The 22,632-nt window shown below is 37.9% G+C and overlaps 1 protein-coding gene across 1 annotated transcript; it reads right to left on the bottom strand.

The window, feature by feature from the left end:
• Positions 1-305: 305 nt before the first annotated feature.
• Positions 306-19,247, bottom strand: LOC122566077. The gene is made up of 28 exons (XM_043722801.1): positions 19,170-19,247; positions 17,534-17,607; positions 17,319-17,461; positions 17,143-17,231; positions 16,541-16,611; positions 16,381-16,439; positions 15,490-15,691; positions 14,461-14,865; positions 13,364-13,571; positions 13,088-13,276; positions 12,431-12,591; positions 12,079-12,180; positions 11,867-11,984; positions 9,198-9,330; positions 7,864-8,095; positions 7,585-7,794; positions 7,398-7,509; positions 7,091-7,262; positions 6,855-7,009; positions 4,768-4,896; positions 4,450-4,683; positions 3,695-3,946; positions 3,283-3,611; positions 2,906-3,168; positions 2,437-2,623; positions 1,818-2,009; positions 1,473-1,684; positions 306-593 (listed from the first exon to the last, which is right to left on the bottom strand). The coding sequence occupies exons 1-28, from the start codon at positions 19,245-19,247 to the stop codon at positions 415-417; spliced, it is 4,890 nt and encodes a 1,629-aa protein (XP_043578736.1). The 3' UTR covers positions 306-414.
• Positions 19,248-22,632: the final 3,385 nt, after the last annotated feature.

Here is a 22,632-nt window from a genome sequence, read left to right as displayed (position 1 = left end):
CTCCCGGATGGGAAGAATGCTACTGCCATCTGGTGGCCAATTTAGAAGCTAAAGAAGTAATTTGAATGGAATATCTTTTAACCCCTATAAGAAATTTTTTATTGTAATAAATATTCATCCGCTCGAGTTTGATTTTACTTACTTCTACCGAAGCTACTTACTTCTATTGAAGCTTCCATGTAATTAGACTGAAGGTAATTTGTAAGATATTGTTTTTTTTTTTTGTGATATATATTGTAAAAGTATAGAATTATATAAACACGTGTAAATTGTAAAGCAATATTTGTAAAAAGTACGATATATAATTAAAAAGTAATTAAATACAAATTCGTTAATGATCGAATAAGTACTTAATATGTGTTGATTATCAAGTGCAGCATATAAGGAAATTCGATGTATTTTATGTCACAATTATCAGCGATTTATCAGAAGATTTGCTGGCGGTAAAGACACGGTTCCATGACCGGAAACCGGGTGCGGTAGCGCGGATACGCCCTTCATCCATTTTCCTATATCGCAACAATAACATTCGACGCTATTCAAGGTCTTCATGAACACCGTAGTTACTCCTCCAATTATCAGCAATTGATCACCTAAGGGAAGAAGACTTCAATTAGTGAGTCTATAAAATACGATACGTTGTTTCATTACGTAGTTACGTAGAAATCTGATACAGTAGAATCTTCAATACAAACGCTAAAGAAATTACTATAATATTTTATGTAATGGTTATTTCGTATTCGTGTATTATAGTTGGTACTTATTAGGTTTGTAGTTACTATATATATTAGGTTATCCAATATATTCGTTCTGCTTTTTGTAAATACAAAATAACAAACGAGTAAGATGACTAATTTTATACGATCAAATATAATATGAAAATACATTTCAAAAGGACGATCAGTAAATAATAGTCGTTTTGATCTTTGTATATTAAAAAAATTATAAATGAGGTGCATGCTCCTTTCAAACATCTCGTATTTTCTGAGTTTCATAAAAGGAATACAACAGTCATAAGCAATATTTGTGTTATTTATATATAATATGTAAATATTGCTTTTATATATTGCTTGAAAGTATTGCTTGAATATTATAAATCAATCGTTTAGTAGTATTTGGAAAAATGGAAATAATAGAAAGAAATATACGGCACGAATTTATACAATGACCCAATATTTATAAGTATACATTACTGTATCCGTAATATAATCATATATCACTATAATATGATACTATTGAAAACTGTTATAAAATAATTATTATATGAAGGAGAAAGAGAAATTTCCCAGGACACATCACATTCTTTGATATCGTAAGAAAATAGTACAAACTTATTGCTCAATTTACTATTTATGATTATATATTACTGCATTTACAATGACAGATACCATAGAAAAATGCTATAAGATAATTACTATGAAAGAAGAAGTTTCTCAGGATATATCACGTCTTTTGATACTATAAAAACCAACCTATCGAGCCAGTAGAATGTCCGTGTCTCGCGATCGACATGTTCGCGTGTTCCCTCCAAACGCAATCGTTCCCATCCCACACGTCAATGCAATCGACGCTCTGAGTGACGTTTTCCATAGTCGATGCACCGCCGATCATGTAAAGACAGTCGGACACCACGTAGAAGGAGGCAAAGCACCTCGGTGACCTCAAAGGTATCGCTTTCAGCCATCTGAAAGATCGCATCGATAACAGAGCTCTCTCTTGCATTTACCGTGTATACACGCGATAAATCGAACGTTTAATCCAGGTAATGGGAAATAGGGAATGCATGAAGGAACTCTAAGAGACGGAATCGAGCTAACAAATTTTTGATCGGGTCATAGCACTCAACGTCCTTCGAGAATAGCTCTTTTTTCGATTTTGTCATTCCGCCAGCGACCCAGATAAGATCTCGATATTTCACGCTGGCAGGTCCAACCCTCGCGGTCTGCATTGGTTGCACTTCCCTCCATGTGGAGTCCGATGGATCAAAAGCCTCCACCGTTTTCAAAGCTCTATAACGAAAAAAATATATCTCAATCTCTCTTCTTATAGAGGGATTTATGTTTACATTATTTTTTATTGTAACTTTTTAATAAAGCCTCAAATGACCAAAGTTTATACAACGTTTTTCACTTGATTATACTTTTAGAATACACTGACAAAATTTGGCTTGTTAAGCCCTATGACAATCTGTATATTATCGAACATTAATGTTATTTATTATGGAATGTGAAACGATTCGCTTACTTTTCTCCATTTCGTCATTACGTAACCGTAAATCGAATTGTTTCGTTTAAACCGCGATGCCGATGACAATTAAGAAGACTTAAATTAGTGGCAATTAGCGTCGCGTAGCGTAGAAATAAACAGCGAGGAAAATGAAAGAAAACGTAAAAGAAGCAAAGTAATTACGTTCTCCCCATCTGTATAACAACTCACATCCCGTTCCTGCCTTGCCCTCCTATCGCGTACATTTTCCCGTGGCTGACCACCAATCCAAAGTCCTTTCTAGCTGTCAGCATGCCAGGTTCATTGAACCAAGTCCTGGTAGTTGGATCGTAACTCCAAACGTTCCCAACCGCAATGCTTTTCCTGTGAAGTTTGTCTTCCAGGGGATCGGCTCCACCTGGTGAAAAATGTTTCATTGGCTTTTTTAGTATCCTTAAAACCGTCCCACGAAAAGGATTGCACAGTGGAAGGCACAACGAATATTCTTTCGCGATTTCGAAAACAAAATCGTAAAGAAGATTATGCCGTAGCACAGTATTTCGTTAAATGCTGCAAATGGACTGAGAATCCGTGTTGTCCTGCTTTTTTCAGTTTTTCTTTTTTATTTAAACATGCAATTCGTTGGCTGGCAACGTTATAAACTGCATTTGCAATTGTATTTCGTCACTGTTCGACTCACCCACTACGTAAATGCGGCCTCTTAAGTAAGCGACCGAATGATGATGTCTCGCTCGTGGAATTTCCCCCACGAATTCCCAAATATTCTGGTCAGGTTTAAACCTGTATATGTCCTTGCCGGTGTTCCCGGGCAGACCGTATTCCTCGTGAGGATCGACCCCGCCGAACACGAGAATCGACTCTCTGTCAGGAAAGAACAGAGAGTTGTTGAGAAAGTAACGGTCTTCGTTCGAAGCTATTATACTGTTGCTTATCCTCTGTGGGCTGCAAATAATACGGAGTTGCAAATTTTATACTCATTTTCTATTGATACCATGATATATATCTAAATTCATCTAATATCCGCAATCTGGTTATCAGGTACTTAAAAGCACTTACAGAGGTCGTTTATAATTCGTAGATCGAATTTGAACGTTTCTAGCGGCAGGATTCACTCGTTGAATATTATCATTCTCCGAATAATCTTTTTCGTTGTTTTTCTCATTGATTACAACATCGGCAAGATTCAGCATCGTCGATTTTGCACCGATTCGTGGAGAGGAAGAATCGTCCACATCTGTGTTATCCGATGGGGAACTGGTTTTTTCGTCGTAGTTCGAGAAAAACATCGGCGATTTTATGGTCTTTATAGACTTTAATGTCTCTCGGTGAGTCATATTTTGTTTTCGTTTTTCTTCGGTCGTGTAACAAGATGGACATATATTGAACTATAATTTGAAACACGAGTTCTTCGATTAAATGAAATTTCTTTGTTCTGTAAAAACATTTTAAGGGGAATATTATTTTTTACTTGATTTATTTGATTCTCAACGTAGTGTTGATTTTGATTTCGAAGGATCGATTGTTCCCTGTTCCTGTTTCTAGGTGAGCATTTCAATGTAAGTGGCGTTTCGTCCTTCTCATTTCTCATTTGGTTTACTGAACTGCTTGATATTCTGATGGGCTCCATCGAAGGATCGCGAAGCGTTTCGTCCATCGGGATGGCCAAAAGTTCCGCTATCTTCTTGATATTCTGCTTCTCCCCCGATGTTGATTTCCTTATCTGCGGTTTAAGGGAACATCGTGTACAAAACGACTCGTGTTTGTACTTTGTAAAATAGTCTCGTCGACTCTCGAATAAATACGCCACGGATCGTTGAATATGTATAATCTTACAATTTAGACTATTTCTCTTTAACTTTAATTTAAAAGAAAAATTGTTGTGCATTCGAAAATTAAAATACGTTATTATTAATATATATTCATTAAGGTTTGGAAATTCATAAGTAGACTGGAAATTTTTATGCATTAAATATCGGATAATTTGTAATTTATGAAATTTCATTTGTTTCATTATCAGATTTGTTCGAATTGTGTAAGAGAATCTATTGGTACTAATAAATTGAAATTTGTGAATTGTACAATTTTGCTAATAATATTAATTCAGTTGTGCAGGATGTATTTCCACCATTTCTTTCTTCCAATCAAGTAGATCAACGAAATCAAAGAATCAATCAGATTTTCACAACAGCAAAAATCCAAAAGTTTCCGAATGTATCCACTAACTTCGTCAAATCTCTTTCGAGCCTTGTATCCTCTATAAACGGCCTGTATCGTTGTGGCGGCCTCCTCCTCGGATTTGCAGGAGTCTGTACGTTCTTCCGGTTCCCTCGGTATCTTACATCTCGTCTTCTGCTTCTTTACGGAAAATATGAAATTCGACTCGCGCTGCTGCTGGCACCGGCAAACATCCGTCGCATTCCTCTCCTGCCGGCTCTCGTAATCCAATTTATCGGCGTCCTGAAAAAAAGGGGAGGGGGGGAACGTCTCGTCGAGCCGAGAAAGTTTCTTCTCACGAACGAGATCTCTCCTCGAGGACTTTACCGGTGAATTCACGCCGCGTTGACAGTGTTCATGCGTGTATTTTTCTACTGTAGGCAACCTACAGGACAGTTTCAGCGATTCTCCGCCACCGGTGAATCTCGTATCGAAGGCGACGTTCTTTTCGTCTTTCTAAATCAGTAAACTTAATATAAATTTTTGTAAAATATCAGGTTAACGTTAGATTGTGCAATAAGTTGATCTTTCGGTTCATTCATTCTTACATTTCGAGGCGCATTATAAGAATATGATACGTACAATGTAGTAATATAGATGTAGATATAATAATGGGAGAAGAAAAATAACACTATGAGCTTTCAGTGCAAAAATTGATTGTTAGTATTTGTACATATTAATAGAATATAAATTTTTATGCATTCATGCGAAATTAGAAAGTGCATATATCATAAAAAAAGACGTACAAAGTACAATACTCGTTATATTTTTATTATACCCATAATGTTAATTGTATTATAACGAAATGCGAAGGAATTTATTACACAATTTAACAGAATCATAAATCAAATTTTAGTACCCAATTGTAAATAAAGTTTATTTTGGAATTCGTTGGTTCATTTCTGGAGCAACGAGGAAGTTGTTAAACTGATGTGATATTTTGATGAACATAAAATGATATGTTAAAAACTTAGTGGCACAGACTGTTGGCATATCTTAGCTAGTTACGTGTTAAATTGATGGCAAAGATTGTGCTAATTTTTCATTGTTGTGAGCTCAACGCGTTCACTGTTCGGTGAGTCAGATGTGGGTCAGGGATGTCCTAACTAGGTAATCTATGATCCATAAATATTTTATAGATCATTTTGTAGTTGTTCGTGATTCAGTGATGGTAATAGTTTCGTTTAACAAGCCGGTCATTCAGTGATACTTAGTTCTCAAATTATTTAACAGTCACAATCATGTGCCTACAATTTTTCTATCTGTAACAATGATTGAGTAACGATAATTGAATAATGCATAAAGTCCCTTCGAAATTAAACTGATCAAATTCATTTTCAGTTTCGTTTCAAAATTCATCTATCAAGAAACGAGCATAACAATAAATTTCAAAATAGAGAGGTAACAGTACTTTGAGACTTGGACATTTTTCAACCTCAAAAATTGAAAAAGAAAAAAGAAAATGTTACATTAACAGCTGGAAATTTTCCAAATATCACAAAAGCGAGATTCACGTAGTTGCTCGACAATTGTAAATTTATAACAAGAGCAGCGCAAGTACACATCATCGTGCTCCAGTTTAACCTACGATCCCAAACGTTTATGCAAATGCGGCCGTTGTGACTCAATTAACAAATACTAAATTGTTACGGGGTCTGTGTAATCTCAAGGTAAGAGCTTATACGCTGTAAGTGCTGTTTCCATGAGTAGCGTGGTGTGTAATGGTTTGTGGTACCCTGTAGGTGAGGGTTTCGGAATTAAAGCACGGATTTTCGAACGACATAAACTCTGACCTTTGACTACAGCTCCCTGATTTTTACCCTACTCCGTGATTCAACTTTGTTCCTTCAGTGAAATTTATCATTTCCACTTACAAGCACGTAAGCTTACCTCGAGATTTCTTTTGACGATAACCGCGTAATAATCCCTGGAAAGTAAGCAGAGCAACTTTTGAAACGGACACAAATCTGACCTCAGATTCTTGTTTCGATACTCAATTGCAAAACGACTCACCGTTGAATGTTCACAGCTATACCGCGACAACTTTTATTACTTTCAATACCTGTTTTACTAAATCACCTCGAGATCGCGTGAATTTGTGAAAATATTCTACGCACTTCATATGAAATCCACGTATATTTTCTTATATAAGTTGAAGTTCAATAAATAAATACGATATACGATATATTGACTAAATATTTGACATATAATATCAAAATTTCATTGATTATGCTTTTTGTTTATGCAAAGTTATGACACGGAGAATCTTTGATTCTCGATTGATAAAATGAAGTCTAAAATTATTTAAAAGTATCATTGCCACGATTTTGCGATTTCTTTCAACGAGGTGGTTAGTGAATCGATCCATCTTGAGATTTCTGCGTCGATCTTCGATTCGCCCCAGGGTTACTCACCCCTTTGCTTCTTTCCAAGTTGCTTAAGTATTCGTTCATAAATTTTGGAGGCATCATCATGCCTTCTGGCATCTCCAATGGTAAATAATTTGAAGGTAGTGGTTTCGTGTGCCTTGAATGCATTGCTGGCCCATTGTGAACAGCACCGGTGTCTCCTGAAGGATTTAGTTTTGTTAAAGTCCACGTTAAAAAGTTCGTTTCATATATTTTTTATTTTAATGTGACATTTAATATACCTGAGCTTTGAACATAGTTGTTCGGTGCTTTAGGAGCAGCAAATGTGTAATCGTTGTGAGGTGAATCGATTATCTTGGGTTTTGCACAGCTCTTTCGCATTTTCAACTCCGAAATTTTCGTTTTCTGATATTCTTCGAGGTAAAGCAAAAATTCTCGATATGTTACGTAGTTCTTGAAAGGAGAAATATAACTTTGAATTTCTTTGCGCGTTGAACGAAAACACTAAAATTGATGCTCTTAGGCAAAATTCGCTACTGTAGCATGGATTAAAGTTACTGTATCGCGATCTCCTTAGGGTTCAAGTACCTTGTCCTCTCCAGCCCAATTTCGATTGGTTGGCTCCGTAAGCCCTAATAGATCGATCCAGTGATAGTAATCTTCCGTCTGGTTACCGTACCAATATTTTATAATAACGAAACTGAAAAGGCTTAAATTAATACGGAAAGGCTCTTTTTTGTCTTCGTCTATAAGTGAGAAGAAATTTGAATCTTACGCTAGACCATCATCGACCATTTTCTGTACCTCAGGAGAAGACATTAGTTCCATAAATTCTGGGTTTTCTGGATTTCTTTTCACATCTACCAATTGCCATGGAGCGATCAATCCAAATCGAACGCAATTCAAAACTTCCAACATGTACTGCTTTCTGTTCGCCCAATCATGCATCAGCCATCGTACGGCAGACATAAGAACTTCCATTTCACTAGAGTTTAAAAATTCAGAAGTAAGTAAAAGTATATTATTTTATCTGTACACACCAGCAATCGATTACCTATTGACGCAAATATAGTTAGACTTCAATAAAAGGCACAGTTCATCTACGGATAACTCGAGGAAATCTTTAGTGCTGACCAGCATCAAAAAGAATTTCATTATTCTCGGCACCATCAGTTCCATGACTGCGGTATTTCCGACTCTTTTCGCCTCCAGATATAATAAAAACGCGGTGTCTTCGGCGAATAATTCGTCATTGTCTATGAAAGCCCAGCATTGTTCTTCCAGTTCTGTCAAGTATCGAGAAAGGCACGAGAATTAAAAAGATTGCACTATGATGTTTCTTTTTTTTTATAGTTCGTCGTTCATTGTAGTCTAGATAGAAAAGGTATAATAAAGTCATAAATTGAAGCATTAAATGAAGATACTGATTCATCTAGTCATTTTTATTACCTTTGTTAACCATTTATCGTCTCCTACTGTAGCTATACTAATAGCTTCGTTAACTATACTCCACTATAATTACAATAATAGTAAACATGAAGCTATTATTGCAAAAAGACAGCTATATATATAGTTCTAAATTGACATCTTATGTCTGTGGTAAAGATCCGAGCGTCGATAAGAGATATCCCATTAGGTTTCCTCAAATTTCTGTTTCGGTGATCAAAATTCGCGTATCTTTTTATTAACTTTCCGACCTCGTTATATCTTTTCTATCAAGAATACATTCTCTGAACGTGAAAAATATAAATTTTAGCAACATAGTTCCTAGAGAGAAAGTTCCTCGTGTTTTGCTCGAAGACACGATGCACCACCATTTTCTCCGAGATCTCATATGGTTTATTGAAGTTTCAAGTTGGACAGTGACGTATTCAACGAAACTCGAGGTCGGCACCGTTGAGACTTTTCCAAATGCCTATCGTGGCACTGGAAACTTTTCATTCTTTTCCGGTAGCGAGTTCGAAGTTTTAAACTGTGCTAGAAAGCATCGGCTATATATTATGCGTGCAGTCGCGTTTTAAAAGATTGATGGAGATGGGGAAGGATGCTGGAAGCACCGATGTAAACAGGATCGTTGTTCATGAATCTTCCACGTTGATGAAGATGAAAGAACGTTTATACGATTTATGCGATAACGAAATCATTCATCGCTATAGTGCTATACTCTTATCGGTATTCTTATTTAGTACATTTTCTAATTATTTCTAAAACCTACATTAATGAATACTGAAATCAGAATTTTACATCAAAATTTGATAATCTATGTTCACATACGTATATATTTCGTGTAAAATTTTAATTATCACTGTATTTCTATGGCTTGTATCGAAGAGCTGTGATAATTTAGAAATTTATAGAAGCGGTAAATAATTTTTTTATCAGTCTCACCTTTAATTCCGAGATATTGGGCTGCGGTAAAAACTTCCAGGATGTTGTCTCTTTGCAAAAGCCTGTAGCTCTCGTTCTGTGGACTGATCATCCAGTCGTAAATGAGCGAAAATGCCTTCGAAGATACGTCACTCTGTTAGATGCAACAAAATTTCTTCAAATCATTATCATTCTATGCTTATCAATTCTTATATTTATAGATTAAATACATCAACTTTGAAAAAACTAAACGTCCTACAGAGAACAGAGATCTGTAAAGCATACACGTTTACTTAAAGAATTTAGATATTCCGTAAAGAACAAAAATACACTTAATATTATACTTTTCAAATAATTTTATCATTCTTTACTTATACTTCTGCATAAAGGTATAAAAAACTAAAAATGTACGGAATGTCTATATAATTCCAAAGTGATCCTATCATCCTCCCGTATAAAGGTGTAACTTTTGTATAAATGTCGAAATTTAGCTGATACGTAATTCCATCGTCCTTTCTTTAAATTTCTTTATTCGAATGCGAAAGAGCAAGAGGCCAATTTATGTAAGAAACGCCAGGAATAACGATCTTTCAGCAGAGAGGAAAGCTTGATTATTTTGTTACAAAGCACGTGTGTCCTTCTATTTTTAATTACACGTCTCCTTGACACGTGGCGAAGGAGAAAGCTGTCGCGACGATAGAAATGGCAGAGGCTCTCGCAGTAATCATTAAAGGGCGGCAGGTGGTGATGCTGTTACTCGAGCGTTGCTATTCATCCTTAAGTTAAAAGAGAGTCAAATATAGCCGTAGCTGGGGAAGACAAAAAAAGAGTTCAAGGTCGGTTGGCTTCAAGCCCACCGAGTCACCGGTGGAGAACTGAAAACGAGGGGCCAGGATGCTGACACGAGAGATTGGGGTCGCTAGCAACCCCTTGTGTTCTCGCTGGTTGCCTACTTGGCGATCTCGAAGTCTCGACATTGGGAGATTTATTGAATCTCGCCGCTTCCACCACCAATGATTCATATCCTCGTATATTCATTCGGTTGTCATTATCGTCGACGAACAATTGCGAAAGTAGTAATTTATGAATATCTAGTTGTCGGTCTGTCGAAAGGCAGAATAATGCAACTTGCTTAAATCCCGCTGACTTACGACGTTTCGTCGGTTCTTGAGAATATAGGCCAGGTTAATCGAGGACAGATTTCTGGTATTTATGTGATATAACGGAAAGTTGTAGATGATTGGAATCTAGGATTAAATCGATCCTCTCAGAAGCCAAACTGTCCAACTTCATCTTTTACCAATTTCTCAATTTTATCACATAACTATGTATTCTGACGAAAAGAATAAAAACCATATGGAAAGAGATATTTAGTCTGTGGGTAATTTAGCCTGCACTACACCAGCTGATAGTTAAATACTGAAAAGATTCATAATTTTTCTAAAACTCTTCAATACTAGAAATATCAAGATATAAAATCAAAGTAAAAAATTTCTTCCCTATACTGAAAATTTTGCATAAAACGTCCTTTCTCCGAGACGTTGTATACCTGGAAAGATGAACAAATTTCGAGTAGAAGCAAACAGAACAATAAACGGCTAATTTATCGGGGAAAATCATTAAAGAAGAAACGAAATAAGAGGACGTTCGAATGGGAAAACGTGGACAAAGGCGACGAGGCGAAGATGAACGACGATTGGCGCACGATCGAACATGGACCACAGATACACATCCAGAGATGGAAGGGGAAGCGGAAAATCGGATCGCGCGAACAAAAGGACTTTATTCTGAATTCGCTAGACTGTTCTGTGTACCGATAAGTCCGTAATATATCTTGCTCGGTGCAAGCATGTATAATGTGTCGTTTTTTCCGGGGGTAAACTCAAGGGACGTGCGTCGTTTTCCGCCTCTGTCGGGTAATAAATTCCCGATGGGATACCCTTAACGCTATCGTATTGCACGGTGGAACGATACGACAGCGTTAAGGGTATCAGTGGGCGAAGGAACGTCTCGCGATCCGTGGTTACGACTCGTTTAACGCGCCTCGTTAAAGGATGAAGATCGATGACGGTCGAGTGTTCGTGAAAGCTACGGGGAATTTTCGTTCGCGTGCCTTCCATTTTCTGAATAAATGACAGCACGCGGAAAGAAAAATCACGCGGATCGTTCTGTCGCTCACAGGATCGTTGGTTGGCGAGCGGAATTGAAAATGGAAGTAAAAGGATTGGATTTCGCTGTGTTGTGGCTCTCGCAAGCCAAACTGATCGACTTCACAAATGCATTAATTTCATTATGCAGTCAGACGATTAAAAATAGCTCGAGTTTGCTTATTGTAAAAAGATAGCATAGGTAATAATAATAATAATAATATCAAGTAAATTCCAAAAAATAAAGTTTATAATATCGTCAGATTTCTATGCTTCTACATTTCTAGAGTTGATCAATATGACTCTTGGGCGGATCAATTAATATTGAGTTAAAGAATTAATATAAAAATTCAATCGTATTTATGTTTCTTACAGTGTCTTCTGTATAGCAGAAGTACCAGCTTTTTAGCAAATTGAACTTTTCAAGTAAAAAACACGTGGCTTAGTTACCTTCACACGGGCAACGCGCAGTTATCAGTGATACTCAGCAGAGCTGGAAGATGAGGTGACGTTACTTACAGGATAAAAAGTCCAATAACTTACCTCGGTCAGATCGATCTCCTTGCAATTCTTCTCGTCGAAAAAGGTACTGTAGCTCTGTAGCACCAGCAGATGGCAATGGAACTCGTCCTGATCGATTCGCACGATACAGTCAGCGTTCCTCGAAAGATCGATCGAATGAAATTTAGCCCGTAATCATGTCGTATGTTGATGCTCGACTTCGTTACATCGATCGGGTGCAACTATAAGCTTACTTGTAATTTGTGATACGCCTGGCTAGCTCCTGATACAGGTCAGTCTTCTCCGGGAGAATTATGTTATCCCAATCGATTGGTTGTTCACTCGTAAATCCGAGTCTGCTCGAAATTACACGACGATCAAACAGTTTATTGAGAAACATCGAGTATATACCCCGCGTTGGGCGAGTTGGTTTTCCTTACGATTGAAAGAAAAATACGGGACGACGTAATTTTATGGAAAAGTCTCGGTTCGCGATAATAAATAAACTTTGTATCGTTTTCCCTTGTAATGTTACGTCGACCTGATTCTCGTTTTACAACCTTCGTGGCTAGCATGGTTTTGGCTTGATCGACCAATAAAACTCACGTGGACAGTGGCACATCTTGCAACACTGGTATTTCGTGAGACGCAGACGACGTTGACTGTTGTTGCTTGTATTCCATCGCCTCCACTTGGCCGAATTTACCTTTGAACGGATGCATTGCTGGTTTATAGTTGTCCTCGACAACCGGAAACTTTTTGTGACTCTGTTTAGAAACGATACATTACTTTTAAGTAGCTATGATGGATGGTAGGTAGTTGGTGGTGATAAGGATATTGTTAAGTTTCTTTTGTATTACAACTTAATTTTGGTGGAAGTATGCCAATGACGTCGTTCAGAAATTTCGGTTGAAAGTTAAAAGAATTTGAGTAAAATTAAATACTTTTTCATCTATAACTTCGCGAGTCATGCCTTGAAACTCTAAACCTTTTTTCGGTAATAGCCATTACCGGCTTCTAAAGTATTTGATCTCTTGTCGAAAGAAACCTAATCAAAATTTAACCTCATCCACCCGCACGTGTACGTGAAAACGATCGATTAAGGCCATAATTATACAGAGAAGCGGTAAGCGGTAAGCGGCTAAATTGGCATTTAGAGTATTGGAATTGACCGCATCACTTGTTTTGCCGCTTGCACTCTGTACAACCACGCCACAATTGATACCAGTTTGTATCGAACGAAAGTTATAATACCGAACCTACTTGCAACTGATTGATCGTCGATGACGATACTACACCTAGTGGAAGATCGATGGACCTCGGTTGCGTGGAAGACTCGGATATACGTTCACCAAGCTCTTTTTGGGTTGTATTCAATTCGGCCTTGACGTTAACCTTTGTATGTCTGGGATCAGCAACCAGCACACTGACCTTCTTCGATTCGAACACCACCTAGAACGACTACGCGTCTGCCTTGAGGCCAACATTCCTAAGGTTCGACGAGTATCTATCGATCCAAGAACCGATTGGGACATTTACCTGATTAGGAACGATCTTCAGGTTGCCGCTCGGGGTTGCCTGGAATGGAAATACTCGTTTCGAGTTGTCGCCGCCGTTTACGCCAATAAATACACGATGATCGTCACCTCGTTCCCTTGGCCTTGTATGCATTTGCTGCATTAGATAGCTGAAGTTTGGGCCGACTGCTTCGTTTATACGTTGCTTGCAATCGCCGTCTTTTCCTGGACTGCGAAACGCATCTTTTGATTTTTCTTTAATCTTATTTTATGTACTTTTATTTTTTTAGCTTCTCTTCTTTGTCGTTTAGTCTTTCATATATATCTTCTTTCATGCAAATTGATTAATTTTTTAATCGCCATTTCATTATTTGATTAATTTGGATGATGTAATTTATATTAACTTGAAATCAATAATTTTGTTCCGTGTTTCCGTCTAATGTTGTTTGCTGCTATGTGACGTTATAATATAGTGTTTCTATGTATGTCTTTATCTTTATCAAGATACTATTTTGTATATTTTTATGATCAACGTCTATAATTCATAACGTTGGTCAAATGTATACACCATTAACGTTGAATACAATTGATGATCTCTAAAGGTAATGGTTAAGAGCTACTAAATGCTGTAATTATGGATCGTTAAACGTGGTAGGTAGTAATTAGTTCAGACTAATAGCAAGGGCTATCAAATGTTAAGTTTGATTATAAACGTTGATTTACGGACACTTCACATTATTATCAAGGTTTACTGTATATTACGATCAATTTCTGTTCACAACTCTAATCATATTATAGGTAGCTTTCGAATGTTGACTATTATCCGTATACAATAGTAGAGCAGAACTTGTACTTTATATTAACGAATATTTATTTTTATTTCCGTCATTTCACTCGTCATTTAATCAAAGAATTTACGTATAAAACAGAGACACGAAACAGTAGTAACCAATATTTCAGAAAAAAACGAGTTAAAGAACGTAACATTGCAAAATTAAAAATCATATTCTATTGAAATAACCTTTCCTTAACATCATATCAAAGTATGTAATAACTTTTTGTCGAAATTACTTACATAAAGACTAAATCTCGTCGCAATGTATAATATAATTTCGTTACCTGGAACGAGCCATTAGTTTAGAAACGGAATTATCAGAGGGACAACATCGTTCCCCGAAGATTCTATCGTGTTTCCACTGTTTGTTCGTTCTTCTATCTTGATCGGGGTCATCCGAATCGTCGTACTGTCGAGTGGAGGAGTCCCCTTCGGATCTAATCAAATTTTTCGCAGACTTGACCGTGTATTTAACCAGATCGGATCTCTGTTCCGCTAGCTGCACCTCTTTAGGTCCGACACGATGATCCTCCGACAAGGAACGAGCCTGTACTACGCGGCTGTCCTGATAAATGTGCACGTTGAGTGGTCTTCGCCGCTTCGATAAACGTCGACGTCTCAAAGTAGCTTTTCTTCGGTCAGTTAGATATATGGGAGGTCGGTGCTCTGGACTTCCAACCAGATTCGACCTGTCCGAAGGGAAAAGAGAGAAATTTCTCGGATTTCTTCGAAAATTCGATCATTTTGTTTTGATACCAGGAAGAGGAACTTTGATCCTCTTTCGACTTAAGCTCGCGTGGACGTCTTGGAATTGTCGGAAATTTAATTAACTTAGGAGGTTCATAAATTCCTAAGAAGATTTCGAAGCAGGTCTAAGAGAATCTTATTTCCTAGGGGAAATTATTTCATATTTAGAGCTCTATTTGTGTGTTTAATCATATTTAACTAACGATAATAATAACGTTTTTCGCTGTTTTGAACATTCAGCTAGTCGAAGCAAAATTTTGAACCCTAATTAAGAATTAAATTAATATCATTCGTAAAATCTGAGAAACTGTAATTTATAAAATACAACTGATCAGTATTGGCAAGTAATCTTATATAACATTAACCAATCTGATAATAAAAAAAATGAAGCTTTACTATCTATCTAATTATGCTATTTGTCGGAATATCATCAAACTATACATGAAAAATCAATAACCTTTATCACCTGATAGTAAATTATTCCCTAAACGGATCGCGAACTATCGAGAATCCTAACATCTCGATATCAGAGCCGCAATATCCACGATCATTATCTTCATAATTACCTCTGGTGACGCGGGGATCGAACACTGTGGACAACCGATGGATTCAGTTCGCGCGTAACCGTTCGTTCCGACTGAACGGCTCTGAGGGGTGGTTCGGGGGTTGTTGCGGCTGGCGCGACTGATTTCTCGTGATACAGGACAACGACGCTGCTCTTGCTGTTTCCGGGTCGCGGTGATTCCGATCGATCCTCGTTCGGCTCGACTACGAACCGCCCAGGAATTAAAGCGATGCTCTTCGCGAGGATGCTGGCCGCGCGAAATCCGGGTGCGTGGCCGCTGTTCGAGCCGCTGTCCCCTTTCTGTTCACCTGTGTATTATCACGTTCCTTCCCGAGGAACAAGTAGGCGAAGAGGAATAACGCAAAGAGGAACAAGTACATGGAATCGGGGGGCAGCGGGTCGAGAAACGCGAGTTTCAGGGTTTTCGGGCCTTGGGGATGACCAGAATCATGGGACTGCTATAAAAATCGAGAAAACCAGTTTTGAAAATGCTCGGAATATTCAAGCTTCGTTATTTTATACATTTTCCTACGAAATTTGAAATTTCAATCGTTCGGCTACACAAAAATTTCTATTAGATGTAATCTCATTATTAATTATATTCTATTACTGCGTTCTTATTTTACAATTCGTTAATTGGCAGATATGTGAATGCGCGTTTATGTAATAAAATACTTTTATCGTGAATTGTATCAATTTCCAAAATTTGGTAAAACAAAATTGATTGAAAGTAATGCCTAATAACAATTCATGTACGTTTGATATCTTTTTAGTGGGATTTCCAACGATCAATCCGTAGTCACCCCAAAACTCGAACGCGCGAATTAAATGAATTAAATAATGCGCGATAATTGCACAGATAGATTGAAAATTTCTACATTTAACTACTTACATTTTCTACTTCGTTGACGGATCGCACGAATTATTCGCGGCGTACTTTTTCCCCTCCTGCTGTCAAGGGAATACATTAGGCGTTGTTATAACGATACGTGTTACAAGTACACGTGATTTAAGTACGTGCACGTGACTCGCCAAACTTTTTGGATAATTACCCAAGTTTCGTAGGAGATTTGGCGCTAAGATCCTTGCTGCCGCTGGAAGACCTCTCTGTGGCAAAGGTTACCTGGGTCGTGAGAATATAGGGATGAAAGTAAATGAAAGAATGGAACTTTTCGTCTTTAACGTTTAATATCTCTCTGTGTGATTGTTCTTATTAAATTTCTATAAAAATATCTTGAGTTTTATATCTTCTATAATTGGAAGTACGAACTGCAATATATTATGTTATATGCATATATGTTCCACTAATTATTTCTTTTTTTCCAAGTTATTTTTATTGTACACTCCGATGGTATTTCCTATTCGTGGCCTAAAATTCTTTCGAAAACTGAGTTTCAACGACGACAGGACCAGCAATACGTTATAAAAAACGGTTTTAAAGTTCAAAGCCCGAAATGTACCTCGGAGCACTTTCGGATTCTAGATATTTTTACTGGTAAAACCCGATACATGATGTCGAGTGACGTAAATGGAAGCTTGTGAATATGGTTACAATTCTGTCGCACTGCTTGTTATTTTTAACAACCTGTGTCGTTTTCTACGGATTGGCTAATTCCTCGATATTTCAGGATATAGTTCGTTAGAAATAAATTACCTCATGCTTCTTTCGATGACTACAATCCGGAAAATATTGAAAACTCGATGCACGATTGTTCTTGGTACTTTTAGCTACTTTATCGTATACTGAAACATATTCAGAATAAATTAACGTATAAGTTAATGTCCGAGAAATTGTATACACGGCATCCCATTTCCACTTACATCACTTACGTAATTTTGTTTCGACGTGATCGTAGGTTGCAAAACAGCAACAGCGATTAGAATTCCTTCTGGATATTTCGAAATGGTTTGGTGAATGATTCTTAGTTCCTATTATATTATGATGCAGATACCGCGACTTTTGATAAGAACGTCTGTAAAAAATCACTTATATAAACGTATTGTTTATGTTTATTAAGATTTTTCTTGGATATCTTGGATGCTACCTCGGATTTAACAGATCGAGTTCCGAGAAGAAGCAAGAATCGTCTTCGCTGGATGCAGAACTTCTAGATTCCTCCTAGAAATGTCAAAAGTCTCTAATCTTTCATAATCTTTCCATTAGAATTTTAAATCCTCTGATTGTGAAATTACTGACCTAACGACTATCGCAGATATTTGCGATTCATTCTGTAAGTTTTATATTTATTTTTAGTTCGCGTCAGAAGTAAGAATAAAAAATGTAACGTTAACTTTCAGCGCTTGCCATTTCTGCCGATATAGGAACTGAATCTATCGAAGTAGTCAATTTATTTATATTTTTCAATCATTTATAATCATATCTTTATCTTACGATTCTAGAAGTTAAATTAGCATAACCTCTTTTGCCATACTCCACGTGAAATTTACATTTTCCTTCGCTAAGAAAATAATTTTTCATTCTTTTATCTTACACAAATCATTTATCATTTCAATTTCTCAATTATTGTATATTATTCGAGCGATGCTCTTCGACTTCTCAAGTCGGCGAAATATAATAATTAAAAGCAATCGTGCACATGTGTCGATAGCGTGGAAACGGCTAAAAATATTCTCTTAAACAATCAAAGAGATTTGTCTACTTTCAAACAAGTCGAAGCAATTTCCCATTTAAAATTTATAAATCGTTCGTTCAACATTTCCAAGTGTACTCACGTCATAACGCGTAAAGCTTGTTCGCATGGTACGAGTCGCATTAGGTCACGCAGAAATCACTCGCAGAACCGGCGTCATCGCAGAACGTGAACGTGATCTCCGCGGAGTTAGGTCGTTAACAATTCTCAAGGGATAAACGACTGATTCGAAACGATCAGGACATTTACAAGATAATAGAGAACGAGAAAAGAGGGAGATCGTCGCGAGTATCGGGAGAAGAGGCCTTGGAAACCAAACAACACGCGGCAGACAAGACGACGGGACGCGACCTTCGTCTGTTTCGAGTAAAATTCGACTCGAAACAAGTCCTTTCGATTTTCGGTAATCGGTCGTGATGGATTCGTTTCGCGGTTTCGCGTAAATTCGATGGAAAACCATCGAGACGTTACGGAGCTCGAGATCGAAGTGTTTCTCTTCCTCGTAAATTGCGGTTTTACGGGCGCTTTGAAATTACAAACGCAAGGAGTGGCTGAATCGCTTCTTCTGCTCGTCGATTTTATGTAAAGTTATTTGCCAGTTCTGAAAGCGTACCTCAAGCTTAAGCGAATCATGCGCACCCTCCTGCCAACTACTCTACTCGATCGACAGTTCGTAAACGCGACTAAGTTGGAGCAGAAAAGAATTTTTGAAGGTAGTATTTATTCGTTTTGATTTAAATAGATTTTTCAAAGTTTGACACATCTATATGAAATTAGAAGTATTTTAGGATAGTTTAAATTAGTTTAAGTAGGGAATTGAATTTTGTATGAGTTGAGCTATTCTATTTGAATGACCTTGTTCCATTCGTAGGAATTTATTTGAAGCAGAGTCTTAAAACGATTCGGATTCTGTTCTCGGAATATCTTCAAATATGAACAGTATTGATTCGATGTACTACACATAAATAGCAAATATAACGATATCTACGTTATCGTCATGCAATATGATATTCAACATAGAATGACATACTTCTGATTCTGTACCTACGTATATAGCAATTTCGATCTTCGAAGGTTCAGACTTCGTATTATCGAAATAAGATTCCATATTCAAGTTATTTTCAATGTAGATACGTAAACTGATATCTTAAAATAGAAAGCCACTGATACATACATCTTTGTACATATTTCAGTAGTCTTTATTGCTTTCAGAACTACCACTGAAATACTGCCACGATAATTTATTTAATAATATCCACTATATTTCCTTATTTCTACATTCACTGCTATTAAAATACAAATACCTACCTCAAAGTGCAATTTTCTTTCATTAAAAATATCTTCATTTTAAGTAACAACCTTCGTTCCAGCACTTTGTTTGACTCCCTAAGTTATTTCGCCCAGGCATACAAAAATTAAAAATTACAAAAGGCTTTCCGATATTTGAATCGACGCAGTGGATGCGTCAACATCTGCGAGGGAATCGCAAAGAATTCCTAACGCTCCGCGTTCCTTTAAAAATTATTCCATGTCGAAGCTTGCATTCGTTTCACTCGAAGCGTAGCAGAATCTGGAAGCGTCGACGCCCCGGGAAAACAGCTGATCGAAGCTCGGATATGGAGCATCCACGTGTTGAACCCGCGCGCGAGTCTTTTCCCGGACGTCTCTGCCTAAATGCAACCAGACGTAAATAGAAACATAATGAACCAGTCTGGTGTATGGCGAGGGGAGAGGAAGAGTGAGAGAATCTAGAGTCGGAGATCGGTGTATTCGGCTTCCACCGGAGAGAAGAGTGGAGATTTCTCGGCAGAGGGAGAAAGCAGAGAGGGTTGAAGCGTGGGTGGTGCTGCCTGGCGGGCTGCATCGATCGCTTCGGCGTCCTGGTGACCTCGACCTAATGCCACCCTCTTCTGCTCTTGAGCACGACCCCTCCTTCGCGCTGCCTCCGTGAGCCACGGGGTCAGTTAACACCCCCGTCAAAATACACAAAGCCCCGGGAATCGCGAAGCATCCAGGGGCGGAGGAAGTTACGAGAGTTCAACTAGGAAATGTCATCCGTTGCTTTTAATAGATCGAACAAAATCCCGTGAAAGTGTTAGCAGTAGTTAATTCCAAGCCGAATGTATGACGCGGATACGATTTCCTTGATATTCTTGAGTGTTAGACTTTTCATAAGTATTTTTACCATAATTCGTTTTAATTTCGTTTATAGCTAGACAAATTATTCTTTCTAGGATTAACGAAGAATTCGGAATTTCTTCCTGTACCTCGATCGACGCATCGTTCATGAGCGAAGTTACGAGACCTATGCAACCGATTGTTACTGTTACGTTTAATTTCTGCCAGTTTTAGTGTCGTGTATGTCGCTCCAATATTCTGAGCTGGTCGTTGTGAATACTTAAGAAATGACACAGTTCTTTACTGGTCAGCCTCGATCTATCAGATATAGAATTTTCTTGCATCACAATTTTCTTGTTCCATGTAGAAAGAAAATAAGGATGCTGGTTCGAGTTTCCTCGCACCTCGGTAGAATTCGTCCATGATAAAATAAATGCCAAATGACGTTTGTAGTAACGTCGCATAGTCTCGTGTTATACTCCTCGTTCGTTCTACTTTTACTAATCATACAGTACACTTTGCTATTTCAAAAGTTGCGAATACCCAGCAACTCGTGTGAAGCGTACTTTCCGACCAACCGTATCAAAGCTTTCTGCGATCGAACCACGGGATGGGTTCTTTATACCGATTGGTCGAGGTCCGCTGATTTCCGGGATCGATCCATGGAACTGGTAGTGGCTGTTCGATTTTTCAAAGCAGTTTTCCATTTCACTCCTTTTTTCCAATTTACAGGCTACTGGAAAGTTCCATGAGTTTTGATGAAGTAGCTAGAAATGAAAAGTTTGTTGGGTAATGAAGGATCGTTAAAGTGGTATATTTGATGAGAAATTGGATTTCATATGGCTTGTTTATAAAAACTTGCAGGTGCATGTGCCAGTCTTCTCGAAACGTCAGTTGCAAATATCTGTACGTATAAACGCTATGGATATGGATAAAATTTCGTTTTACATTTATATTATGTTCGATTAGTGTAGGGGTTGCGGATACGATTTTCATTTTCTACTGTGCTAACGAATCATTTTCACGTAATAAGATCTGTCTTTATATCGCCAGGCACGTATCTTCCACGCGGTAGGTATGATTCTAATATTCGCGTATTTCTATTTAACAATCTCTTTTATGCGCATTCAGCAGACACTCTCAAAACATACAACGAGGTTTAGTCACATCAACCTCAAACTTTCCATTTTCCTTTGACATCCTAATGCCAGACACCTAGTCCATCTACAAATCTTCATCACTTGCACTAAATAACCATCCAAAATTGCCATTGATAAATATCCTAAAACGATCGAAAATAGTCTCTCTATCGTTGAAAAACGAACGAACCGCGCATCGACAGCTTCCAATTTCCCCGTCGTATTGACTCTCGTTCGGGTAACAACGAGGCGTTCGTTGGTGGTTGGTTCGTGTTCGTGTATCGATCAGGTCCCGATTGTCCGCGACACGAATTCCTCGGCTGTGCGTCCGAAGCGGACAAATATCTCCGGGCAGGCATGCACGCGGCGTGCACGCGATTCTCGTTGTGTCAGCGGAATTGCCGCGGAAACGAAACGCGGTAGAAAACGAGTCGGCTCGATATTACGGACCGGCTTACAGCCGACGATATTAAGTCTCTGCTGCAAGCGGCTACACGACGGTGCAATAAACCTTCGCGAAACTGACGACATTATTACACGCCAGCTCTCATTCGGCCTCGTCATCCCGTGCAGTCGGCCTTTATGCAGATGAGCGCACTGCCATGCGGAACCGGCACTGTGTTTTCGTCGACGTTGTTAAGCAATCAGAAATGTTGCTGTACGTTGGATGTCAGCTTATCTCGTTACTATCTACCGTGGACGCTAGCTATTACAGTCATTCCTGTAAATATTTTGTACTCTATAAATAGTCGTTTGACTTTTGTCTCTACCGAAGATTTTTCTAGGTTATCCTTCCTATCCTCCTTCCAATTTTCTCTTCGTCGCTTTTACACTTCGTGACCTACAGTATATGTAGAGTGTTTTAAGAAATTGACGTCAAACTTCAGCAACATAAATTTAGATACTAATAATTTCGGAGTTATGTAGATACACTTAACAATAATGCTTACTTTATTTGGTCGAGGGACTTAGGGGAAGTACATTTAGGATAATAGGATCGTTTTGATTATGGTTCGTCGTATCGACGCAAAATGGGTAATTCTGCTTTATTTCAGCGGGAATATTCGTGGAATTCTGTTGGAGGATAGGTGATCGAGATTTTGGAACGTATGCAGATAATTGAGATTTGCGAACGAAGAATGATAGAGGATGGAATTTTTGAATGGTTTAAGCTCTTGGAATATTTGAACTATCGAAACGCAGAGCAAGGTTTTAAGCGTACGTTGTTGAAATTCT

This window comes from Bombus pyrosoma, linkage group LG3 (assembly GCF_014825855.1).
Source record: "Bombus pyrosoma isolate SC7728 linkage group LG3, ASM1482585v1, whole genome shotgun sequence".
NCBI classification, from domain to species: Eukaryota; Metazoa; Arthropoda; class Insecta; order Hymenoptera; family Apidae; genus Bombus; species Bombus pyrosoma.
The sequence above is the reverse complement of the archived record's forward strand: the minus strand, read 5'-3'. Positions and strand labels throughout refer to the sequence as shown.

Coding starts and splice junctions, on each gene's coding strand:
- LOC122566077 (XM_043722801.1), bottom strand. CDS start 19,247: ATGGAATCTTATTTCGATAATACGAAGTCTGAACCTTCGAAGATCGAA. Junction 17,608..19,169: donor ACGTAGGTACAGAATCAGAA/GTATGTCATTCT, acceptor TGACATTTCTAG/GAGGAATCTAGAAGTTCTGC. Junction 7,795..7,863: donor AACTATATTTGCGTCAATAG/GTAATCGATTGC, acceptor TTTAAACTCTAG/TGAAATGGAAGTTCTTATGT.